Source organism: Aythya fuligula, chromosome 2 (genome assembly GCF_009819795.1).
Source record: "Aythya fuligula isolate bAytFul2 chromosome 2, bAytFul2.pri, whole genome shotgun sequence".
Lineage (NCBI taxonomy): Eukaryota > Metazoa > Chordata > Aves > Anseriformes > Anatidae > Aythya > Aythya fuligula.
This window is the reverse complement of record NC_045560.1, coordinates 30,293,810-30,306,270: the sequence shown is the minus strand read 5'-3', so window position 1 is coordinate 30,306,270 and position 12,461 is coordinate 30,293,810. Positions and strand designations below refer to the sequence as shown.

General features: G+C 32.8%; 1 protein-coding gene across 9 annotated transcripts in view; it reads left to right on the top strand.

Moving 5' to 3' along the window:
- DGKB (diacylglycerol kinase beta) overlaps positions 1-12,461 on the top strand; it is a 361,100-nt gene that overhangs the window by 124,167 nt on the left and 224,472 nt on the right. For 6 of the 9 annotated variants that reach the window (XM_032182678.1, XM_032182684.1, XM_032182679.1 and 3 more), the window contains 3 exons: positions 1,797-1,829; positions 5,567-5,683; positions 10,041-10,114. In XM_032182678.1, coding sequence (XP_032038569.1) covers positions 1,797-1,829; positions 5,567-5,683; positions 10,041-10,114 — 224 coding nt within the window. The remainder of the gene's footprint in view (positions 1-1,796; positions 1,830-5,566; positions 5,684-10,040; positions 10,115-12,461) is intronic. The other 3 variants (XM_032182686.1, XM_032182685.1, XM_032182680.1) reach the window with 1 other exon arrangement.

Here is a 12,461-nt window from a genome sequence, read left to right as displayed (position 1 = left end):
CTCTCAGGTAAAATGGAAGTTTTATATTTCCTTTATAAGTTGGGCATGTGCAGCTCACTGGACAGTTATTCTTGGTAGTGAGTAGGTCACTAATCTTGTCCACAGGATTACTTTCAGCTTCAGCCCTTGGATGTAAAACTACACCTCTGTGAGCTTTCAAGGCATCATGATATGGTGTCCTAATATTGAACCTGCTGATCAGTATATACACATGGTTAGACCTGGAAATGCAGTGAAAATTCTATAAAGTAACTATTTTAGCGCATCTGAATTATAGTTCCATCTAAATCATAGATATGATTGCTTTCCAGTTGTTTTGTTTGTTTTGTTAAGGTTTTATGTTGTTGGTTTTTTTTTGTTGTTTTTCTCCAGTTTTCAGGTTGTCTGACTCTTTGATTCTCTTCAGGTGTTGTGTAAATATGGACAGAAATTACATGGAATGGAATTTTTGTAAACAGGTTCTTGAATACAACATACGTTTACAAAATGATAGTCTAAGAGTACTTGATCTAATATTTCGTTGTGTACTAAAGCAGAGCTTTTGTATCCCTTGGAGAAAACCAGGTCTTTAAAGAAAGTAGTGCCTAGGAATCATGGAGCAAACTTTAAAAAAGACCAATCTCACATTCCTCCAGTTTCTTTAAAAAACACTCAACTTCAGTTTTGTATTCAAGTTAAATACTTAAACTTTCATGACTTTCTTCCTGCATATATCTGAGGATACCTTTGCACAGGATTCCATGGATTCCATCTGATCTGCTGTGATCGGATTCTTCTGATCAATATATTTTTGCACGCCCACTCCCTATTTGGAGTTTTGAGTATATGTCTTATCCGTAGGCATATAGTATAAAAGAGGTAATTATACAGAAGTCATCTAGAATTTTCAGTAATTACTTGACAAATTCTGTAATGATACTAACTACTATAATAATACTAATAATATATCTAATATAATACTAATATAATAATACTACTATAATAGTAACTACATTATTATTTAGTAATGGTTTTACAATTCTTCTTAGTGTATAAATTCTTTAAAAGTATGTTTTAAATAAATCTCAGTTGTGTTCAAAACAATTAAGAAAATACAAATTCATACAAATTGAATAAAAGGCAAGGTGAGAAAAAGCAATTTTTGCTGCATAGGCAATGGATTCCATGTCAGCTTTTAAAATGCAAACATATTTCTACTTAGTAGGCCACTAGTTGCTGTTCATCTGTTTTTTCATGAATATGATATTTCTAAATCTCACTTTTATGTAAAGATTTTAACTGTATGCAAAGAAAGGGTTGAAATACTATTTGAGGATGAATGTTGTGTAGTTTGTCCACTATAGCAGAAGAAAGCTTTTTAAATAAGATTCCTTACTTTGAATGAGGATTCAAAGACTTAGAAGATTATGAGTGCTCTCCAAGTACCAAGCATCTCATTTTACTATATGAAAGAACACAGTATGTTCTTCAGAATATAATTCTTTCATACTGTAAAATAAGATTCTTGATACTTAGGGAGTACTTTTAAATCTGAGGTTTTTTAATATTTTCAGCTGCTGATAAAATGATCCAACACATTATTCCATTACTATGAATTATATGACAGCCAAAACACTGGGGGATTATGGTTGTGCAAATATAGGGGGGGGGCGGGAGAAGGAGAGAGAAAACCACTGTGTACATTAGTTGTTGAGTACAACTGCTGCAAGGTAACATTCATTGCAAGAGTTCTCACCATGACCTTTGCCATCCCAGCTGTTCAAGTATTTCAGTCTAATATTCTCTTTTTCCAACAGACGCTACCTACTTTAGGAGGTTTGCTCCCTGAGGTGCGTAATGGGAGGAATCCATGTGGGCAGGAATACTAACATAATACTATACATTATTCTTGCTAAAAAGTGCATTTTGGGGCTGAACTAAAAATCTAGACATGGTGTTCTGTGTTGTCAGTTGAAAGGCCCTATCGTTTATTAATTCTTTAATCCTTATTTGGATGAAAATTGGATAGATCATTGGATAGATGTCTTAGCTGACAGTGATCTCTGGAGCAGTTCTGAATTTTAGAAACTCCTTCCTCTCAGTTAATAGACAGTGACTTCCAAGTGAGAGTTCAAGAGAAGAAAAGAGGGCATGAGAGGTGGAAAAATGGGTGGAAAACATTGGTGTTGTGGTAAATACTACTTTGAAAGGTATGTGCTCTGGCATATACCAGAAGAACAGAAAAGTTTAATTCTTTGAGCCATCAAAATGTACAATAGCTTTTAAAATGCTGTATTTGGTATCTCTATCAACCTCATGCATGCCCTCTTAACAAAATGATTCACAAACACATAATCATTTTGTATGCTTTCATATTTTTTAAAAAAAAAGATATTAAATACAGCATAATTGTTGTGTAAACATCTCTTACTTGAAAAATAAATTTTTGCATTTGTAAAACCATTTATTCCATGCATGTCAAATTTGTTTTAACATTGCTAGAACTTGTAGTATATTGTCCAGGTATGATTTTATTAAACTGTTACCATCTCATAAGAAAATTACACTGTTTAATTCCTGACAGTCTTGGATATCTTAATAATGTAGTTTCAGAAAGTTACTCAGTTATGTGCAGTTGGATTAGAAAGCCATGTTTCTATTTCATATATAAAACAGTATCAGTACAAGATAATTTAAAAGTATTTTTAATGAAACTGTAAATCTTTTTGTGTTCCATTAATAAAAATACTGTGTAGAGTCAAGTTGTACAGTATTGTATTATTTCATATAAGCTAGAAGTCAGATCCACACTAGGGTGACACATCTAAACATGTGGGATCTGTAACTAGGAAATCTAGAATATTAGAAATCTACCTGAGAGTACTTAGTCTACATGGTGTCATATGTTGTGGTATCATATGTAAAAAAAAAAAAAAAAAAAAAAAAAAAAAAAAAAAAAAAAGAGAGAGAGAGAGGTGATAGGAAATACTTTATTTTTACTCTCTTAGGAAAGTAGACCTTCATGGATAATGACATCAAATATCCATATCTAATTTTTTATAACACTCTAGAGAATTATATATCATGACTATATTTTTCCTTTATATGTTGTAAGTTTTATGGCCTAATTTTTAATAGTCACTGCTTAGGAGAAATTGTCTTGGTCTGTATGGCAAGAAACTGTTTTGCTTATGGGACAGGTAATATAAATAGTGGAAGGCATCCTGACCAAAAAAAAAAAAAAGGTATGACCAAAAAAAAAAAAAATCTAGTAAAACTAGATTTTGCTCATTAATGATTGATAACAGCAGTATTGATCTCATTGGCATCCTTTATGGAGAGACAGTTCTCAGCAAGGTATAAATGCTTTTCCTCTAAGTTAAAGACAGTTTTTGGTGCCACCCTTTATAAGGTCTCTTTTGAATGGTGTTTTTTAACCTCATTAAGTATACTTCCTCTGTGTGCTAGGTCTGCTTCTTTCTGTTATCTTTTTCTTTGAACTGTCACAAATACGTTTTTTGTTGTTGTTTTTGGTGTTTTTTTTTTTTTTAGCTTAACATTTATCTAGACTTTTTAAAGCCCTCTCTCCATCTATATTTTTTTGTTATGAATCATGGTTTTGTACTAGCCATGTGTCTGTATTACTGGCATATGATTTGGTTTCTGAATATTTTGTAATACACAAGAGAGAGTTTTGGCCATATAACTTCAAGTAACATTAAATTATGTTTAACACTGTATACTCACTTTATCTAAAATGCCTTGACTTTTAAGAGTAACTAGTCACAAAGTTGTTTGAAACCCCAAAGCTACCTTTTACGTATGTAGTGAGTTATGAAGCTTCCTTCACACTGGAGTTTCATACTGTCTGTCCTTAGACTATAGGCACTAACCAATACCATTATGCATTAATGTTTGTGAATTAGTTAGTTCACAAACATTATTCTGCATGGATGCCTCATCCTAGTTAGAGTTTCTAATAATCATCAAACGAACAAATGCAGAGTTGCTGATTTCTTAGGTAGTTTTGAAGGTTAGGGCTGAGATGTGTTGCTTTAGTTGCTTCTACTGTTTTCTTTTTAAAGCAATAATATTGTAGTCTATATGCTTGGACTTCCTTTTGAAATGGTCATGTTATTGAAAATATCCAAGTGCTCAGTTAACTAATCTCTTAGGAAGTTTTTTGTTTGTTTGTTTTGTTTTGTTTTTTTCCCCTGTGACATAGGTTTTTCAGTCCTTTTATAGGCAATGCGATGAGATTGCCAAAGTTCTGCAAAGCACTTTATTTGCTACCCGAAGCAGAAAGAGATGAATTGCACCACTATTTGCATCAGGACTAGATTGAGGGTTGTTGTCCAAATTTAAGGAAATCAAAGATGATATAAAACCAGTGATGGCCTACATCTGTGCTATAGTGATCCTAGAAAGGCACTGTATTAAACCTAGAGTTATTCCATTCCTTCCAGGGAATCTGTTTCAATGTTTCTTAACCAGTTGAAACTGCTGCAGAAAGAGTGGCATGGATTAATTGCTTATGCAATCCCTTAGGTTTTATCAGAGGTACCACAGAGGTGGATTTGGCCTGGTGTGAAATGTAAATGCACTATGGACTGGGTACAATTGCAGGGGGTGAAACAGTGTCCTTCATGTTCCGTTTTAGTGTGGCAGCCCTATCCCCTGACTAGTTTAAAACCTCCTTGCACTTGAGATGTGAGGAAAGTGACGGGAGTGCAGTCAGGATTGGGTTTGCTGATTCTATTTGACAAACATCTGCTGTCTTAATGCATGGTGCATTTTTGGACAAGGTGAAAGGACATGCTGGGAGCAGTTTATAAATAGGAGAAATGAGATACAAAGAGCAAGGGCAATTGTTTGTTTGTTTGCTTTGTTTTGTTTTCAAAGTTTTCTGAAATGACCTTACAACAATTGAAATTATGATTATAACAACATACTTCTGAGCTTTCATCTTTCATCTGCTATGTATCAGCAACCAAAGTTGCCAGTTGCTTAGAATCTGATGTAGAATTAGAACTTCCACCGATTTATTTCTGATACAAAATATGCGTTTTATAAAAAGCTGCTTTAAAGTTCAACCTCTTAAGGACAGTCAAATGACTATGGTACATTTAAAACAAGTGTATTTTTCCATAAGTGGTAAAGTACTCTTAAAACATCTAACCTTTGCTAGCAGTTGGGAAGAGATTTTGAAAAATTATTCATCTGTTATCACTATGCTTATTAAACTATTAAATATGATTGGCTTTCCAGTTTTCAGAGTGTCAACCCGGACCTGGTAATGTCAGATTATCTTTACATCACATTAATTTGTACTGTGACTGCACACTTTCATCCGTCTACTGCCCAGTCATTGTGGAATGTCCAGGCACATAGATAGATGTTATGTGAAGTGGACAGACATCATGTAGTAACTTGACTTAGATCTCATTTTCATTAAATCAGAATCTGACATTGCTCTCCAGTCAAAAAAAAAACCTCTAGAGAGGAACAATCTTAGTTACAGTTGAATAGAATTATATAATGTGTTAAAATGTTCCATTTTCTTTCTTTTTTTCTATTTTTCCTGAAGGAAAGACAGGCAACAGTGAAAAAAGAGAAGGGTTGTCCCCAGCAAATGAACAAACTGGGAGAACGAAACAAAATGCAAAGAGCAAATTCCGTCACCGTAGATGGACAAGGTCTTCAGGTGTGATTATTGTTATTTTAATTTTAAGAAGATATATATATATGAAGACAAAAGTATAATGAACAATCTTTTAATACTTCCTATACATTCATTCCTCTACTATTGCAGTATTATATATTAAAAATTTAATAATAAGGTAAATTCTTGTTTCTATGCAAATCCTCGGTTTTTCGTGTGGCTGATAGGAATTCCTGGGATGTTAAAGGGGGAGGGCAAAATAGCTCTAAAACACTTGTATTGTGGGTGAAGCTGAGCTTGATGTTTTCAGTATTTATCATGAAACGTTGTGTGAATTCACATTATAAATTTCGGTCTATGGCTTGATTAGTGTTGACTCTTCTCATTTGGACCTTGTAACGAACAGATGGATAGGTGAAATTTCAATTTATTCAGGTATTTCTAAGTATGGTATTTGGCACATCAAAATAAAAGGTTGAGAAAGGCAAGTTTGGTTCAGTAGTTTGGTTCTAGTAATATATCTAGAATATATCTAGAATAAAAATAAGAGTCTTCTATTTGGAAGAAAAAATCATGTGTGATTAATAAGCTAATGTCACTGTCAGGAGGTTACTTACAGGTTTACCAGAAGCACTGCCTGAATTGCATGACTTCTTTCCCTTGAGATACGAGTAGTCCTGAGTAAAGTCAATGTTCATGTATGTGATGCCTCTTCTTGATTTCATCAGGAGTTAAATTATCATTGTTAACAATGTAATAATCATTTATTATACACATTTGACTGTTCTGTCTATCTTCTGATGTTCTACAATTGAGGTTCAGTAAAATTTAAAAGATGATCTCATTATCATAGATCAAATGCCTTATACCTTTCATTATATACCTTATTGTGTCTGTTTATTGTATCTGAATAGAAAGACATTTTATTGTTTCATCTTTTTAGGTTAGTGAAACATTCTTCATATGACAACTCAAAACAAAACAAACAGAAACAACAACTAAACACTAAAACTTATGCAGTCACATTGGTGGCCTACTATGATATTATGGTTGTTATTATCCATGGCTCTCTAGGCTCTCTTCCCATACCTGCCATCCGCACAGGCTACATTACTGTTCACGTTACTTAGGACAGATAGAGCATGAAGCAAAAGGGGCAGAATATGTATTAACAGAATACTTAAGGTCTGTCTAATCAGACACAGTGCAAATAGTTGTTCAAATAAAATGGTATAGAGGAAGCAAACAGAATTTTTAACTCTTGGTTGATATCTTTGCACTTTCTGTGAACGGAACTGTTCTAGCTGATCTTTGGAATCTCATTTTGGTAGCAGCACCATGTATCATCATGAATTTTGTTTTTACCCCTTCATTTGATAGCTTATGGTCACAGAATGTTTTCAGGAATATCCAGGTCTCTGTTTCACACTCATGGAATACAGTACCTGGAATACAGTGCCTATTTTCCTACCACCACTGACTCTTTCACACACAACATTAAGTTATTAAAAACTGCTTTCAGGCACAAGGTAGACTTGAATTTGATTTTAATTTTGTTTCTGTGAGCGAAAATTTATATTCCATCTTCTTTCTCCATGATAAATACAGAGCTTAGGATTCATCATTGTTTTTATTTATTATTCTTTGTGAAGGAGATAAAGATAGAGTGAGGGCTAAGAAGGTAATAATAATTGAATGGATTTGAGGTGTTTTCTGGAGTACTTGGTATTGCTTTGTAGTCTATAAAGTAGTGCACAATATAATACTGTCATAGTGGTAACTTAAGAAATAATTCTGCAAAGGTGTCTTTAATTTGCTGATTTTACTGTAGTCTTTGTTAAATAAAATTTATAAGGAGTAATAAGAATCCATCTTATCACCAAGTATTAAATTTTTGATTGGTATCAATAATGATAAGCCTGGTCATTGTAAAGGCTGATTGGATCCCAGAGGATACCACAGTGAAAGGATGAGATCAGTGAAACTGTTGAAGTTTTCTTCACCCACAGATTGTATAATTTTGGAACATCTTCCACAATGATGTAAGACTCCATAAATACAATTGTCAATTACTGTTAGTTTTTTGTCTAAAGATTGTCTGGAGCAAAAATTTCTGTAGCTGGTAAAAGTATGCTACTCTTAATTCTTCCGTAGCTGGGCAAAGCATACTGCTATAATCCTGTGGTAATCAATTTGATTTTGCAAGCATGTTCAGATTTTAACACGATCTTCAATAATTTCTAAGAAAAATAATTTGGAACCTTTTTCAAGATACCTAACAAATCCTTGCACTAGCCCTGTAGGACATCTGTTTTAAATATGGTAAAGCTATATATAATTTGATATAATTTGTCTAATTTGTCTGCAACTTTTTTTTTTTCCCCAGCAGGTCCCAAAAACTTTAAGTCAGTTGTCTCATAACTTCATAGAGATTGTCTTTAAGTCATGATAAATTAAGGCCTGAAAATGTTCCAATTTAATCTAAATCTTTAGTTGTGTTGTGTATTGTATGGAAAATTCTACGTTATTTAGAAAAGTAGTTTAGAAGAGCTGTAAAAAATTAATGGAAAGAGACATTATTTTGGAATTGAATACAAACTATTAGATTAGATAGGTAGATAGATATAGGATGGTCCTAAACCTACTTGTTATAATATGGTAAAGTTTTGAAATAAAAGATATAGAATTGAAATAAGTTCATTGTTTAGTTTTCATTGAGAAAAGTATCATGACCAAACCTTCCTTCTATCAGGCAGCAATGAGCAGATTAACTTAGTGGCAGTGGAGATCTGCACAACTTAAAGACAATTAATCATAGTTAAACCCATTCATCTTACTTCTTTCTAACTAACCAGCATAATGATCAGGATTATTATTTCTAATTAGAGGAAGTAATAGATCATGTATAACCTTAGGATGAGTCTCATTAATTAACCTGCGTCCTAAGGGATTTCAGTAGGTACTCCATCTCTGTCACAATGAGCACCATTGGTTTACACTTAGTTCACAGGAACAAACATCAGGGGAATTGGCTAAATAACTAAAATTGATTAAAACAGTAGATAAAAATTAAATATATGACAAATTTCACTATATCCTGCAACTTGATATATGTTTCAACATACACAAATGTACTGTAACAATATACTGTGACAGAATGTGGTGCTGGGTTGGTTTTATGTTAGGTTTAATTCCAGAGTTTGTTGGAATTTTTCCTTATTATTTGATGCATATATGATCTGTATAGGATCCATTGTTTATGAAGTTATGGATGGAGTCCACATGGTAATGCTGAATTTCTAGTGCTACTAGAAGAAAATTTATTTCAGGTGCCTATGCTTATAGGATGTCTACAGGACTCAGCTGACATGTATTTTTGCTGCTGCCTTAAATTATGTTTTGTGAAATCTTGAGTTGAAAAGATTCTGTTGTTTCAGGAATTATGAATATGGATTCGGTGCAAGAACTTTCAATATATCATTTTGAAACAGAGACAGTCTAAGCTTTATCATCTCTGAAGCTGTTAGTGTGTGACTTTAGAGATGTTGACTTCAAACTTTTAGTGTGCTTTTTAGTATGCTTTTAAACATTCTAGTATTATTTTCTTTTGTATGTATAATCTGTGTTTTCTAAAAACAAATGCTAGAGAGAGATCTTAATGTGCTGTAAGTTTCTTACATTCTTCAAAGTCTGGAGTAATGTCAGTGAACACCCTGTCTTACTGCAATCTGAAATTATTATTGTTACTTTTAAGGAAAGTGTTAGTTTGTAAACCTCTGTCCTTCCTTCACATTTTGTTGTCATCTTTCCTTTTTAAGTTTTCCAGCTTTCAAAACTTTTAAAAAGAAACTGATTATTATTGTTTGATATATTTTTTTTTAAATACGTGAATTCATATAATGTCAAATATCACAGTTTCTGTCATTTGTTAAAATAATAATGATAAAGTATTGAGTTTAAGATTTCATTTTGCAGTATTTCACCTTTAGCGTTATTTCTTCTCACTACAAAATACAATTTCTTCACGGCTTCAAAAACGTATTTCTTGCATTTGAAGTTTTCTTCTCTATTGATGGATATAACCTAATATCAGTATTGGTTTCAATGGAGTTACAGGTTAAAATGGCATTATAGCTGTAAAACAGACAGATAGTACTAAATAGGTATATATATATATATGTACATATATATACACATATATATATCACTTGTAATTTGTGGCAAATTAAGAAAGTTAGGTTTATTGCAAATCATATTCTTCCAAATAGATTATACAGCATAACATAGAGTTTGCATTACGTCTTTCATTTTCTGTCTACTATAGATTTTTGTTTTTTTGTTTTTATAAAAAAAGAATGAAACACAGCATTAATGAGTGGCTGTGTTATTCCTCTTTTAGATCACTCCAGTTCCAGGCACTCATCCACTTTTAGTTTTTGTCAATCCTAAAAGTGGTGGGAAACAAGGAGAAAGGTAAGGCTAATTCTCTCTCTCTCTCATCTGATTTATGTGATACATTTGAAAATGATTTTTTTTAAGTGTTATATAAAAAAAGAAATCCAAAATAGGAGTTTTATTCTGGTATTTTATTCTGTTATGCCTCATGTTTTGACATCCCGTTGCCCTGTTTATAAGAGGTACAAAACTAGTATACAATTATTGATTCTGTTGTTAAAAACTAGAATGAGCTCTAGGCAAGTTTCATTTAACATCTGGAGGAGTATCTATATTCAGTGTATGGTTTGGTGTGATTTGTATGAAGGTGATTTATTACATTTTGACTTTGTATATAGTATCTTTGATATTAGACCAGTTTTCTTTTAATTTCTGTAATAATTATGCAGAAAGTCCAATAATTTAATTTGGAAGTAGTATTCTGTTTTTTAACGTATGACTGGCCTTTCAGAGATTAGTAAATAGACTCTCCAGTCTCTCCATAAGTGAAGAATGTAGGAAGTCACTCTTCCTATAGTGAAGAAACTTGATGATTTCTGTTGATAGGAAGCATTCTGACAATCAGTTGAAAAGTTAAAGTCCAATCACACAAACGTTAAAGATATGCGTAACTTTATATGTCAGTAACTACATTGATTTGAATTCAAAATGCTAAAGTTTATGCTCAAATGGTAGTGTATCCGAGGCATGATAAAACAGAAGTAGGTAACATTTTCCTACTGTAACTGTTCTTCAAGCTCTGGCAGAAATGTAGGTTTTACAGTGTACTTTAGAATCACAAGTAGCTGATAACATTTATGGTCATTTTTGATCAACACACAAATCCATAGATTTTTATAGCCTACCTTATGATGTCAGTGCTAAAATTTATCCTTCAAACCTAGAAAAAGTTTACAGTCTTTTGGCCAAGATCAGGCTGAAGACGACAAGTGTGGATACTGGGTGATGTGGATACCCAAAAAGAAAGGATCCAGTCTGTTTCTAAAGCTTGGAACCAATCAAATATGTCAGCTTCCCTTACCTCTTTCCCACTTATTTCACTAGATAACTTATTTCAAAGAGTGTCTCTTAAAGTAAACCAACAAAAGGGACTAAATCCTACTAAGTAGTTGTTAGGACAGTTCTCAGAGCTAAACAACACTTAACCAAAATTGCACGTGAAGACCTCTGAAAGAAGATGTTATAATTTATGGGCTGATCATTTGAACCCTGTACCTAGCTATACCTATATATAGCTATATGTACCTAGATATACCTATACCCCTATACCTTGATATGAGCAATGCCAAGAATACTAGTTATGTGTAAGGCAGTTAATCTAAAAGATTCACTATGAACAATTTCAAAAACTTGCCTTTGCAATCATGACAATACACTACGAGCCAACAGTTGACACTTACAACATGAACATTTATTCTTGTTTCAGACATAGTAGTGAGACTTCTGTGAAGTCATGAGCATTGTTGGGTGTAATGTGGTAGCATGCAGCTTGACATTTTAAAGGACATGTGTGAAGTGAGTAGATAAGGGATCAGTCTGGAAGTATCTAGCTGAAAGGTAGAATTGACAGCTACACTTAATATAGTTATAGTCTTATAAACAAGTTAATGAAATGCTGTTTTACAGTTTTCAGTTCCCAGCTCAGAATTGGTCACTATCTGAAAGGGTTTAATGTATACAAGGGATGTCATGTAATGTTAGATATTCTGTAGGGTAAAAGTAAACGTAAAACTTTATCCCTGGTCTGAACTCCTATTTCCATTCACATACTGTAGTCTGACGCTTTTAAGTTCTTATTAATTAAACTGTTGTTGGTGCCATACAGATCACAGAAGTCAGATGACTTTAAAATATATATATATATATATATATATATAAATAAATATAATGACATATACACATATAATTCACTAACATCATTATAGCTGTCATTGCATGTATAGCATGATGGCAGCCACCAATTGATAGACATAGTGAAGTACAAGAATCTCCTAAATTGGCTTTGATGCCACACAAAATAATATTAAATTGCATACTAAAGTGTCCAGGTTGTGCTCAGTATTTCTGTGTTGGAAGAAACACATCAAAAGGTCAACTACATAGTCATGTAGACATATCTCATCATTCATCAGCAAGAGGTATTATCTCATGATTTGATCTAAACCTAGATTCAAAAACGTTAAAAAATAAAAATAAAAATGGAGTAGTCTTCCACTTGTGGAATATTTTATGAGGTGTTGCCTTCTACATTTTAAGTGTTTTCATATCAGTGCAAATAACATAGTACAATGATAAAATAAGGATGTTAAGGCTACATATTGACTTGTAGATATAATCTCAGGGAATAAAACATTTTTAGGGAACA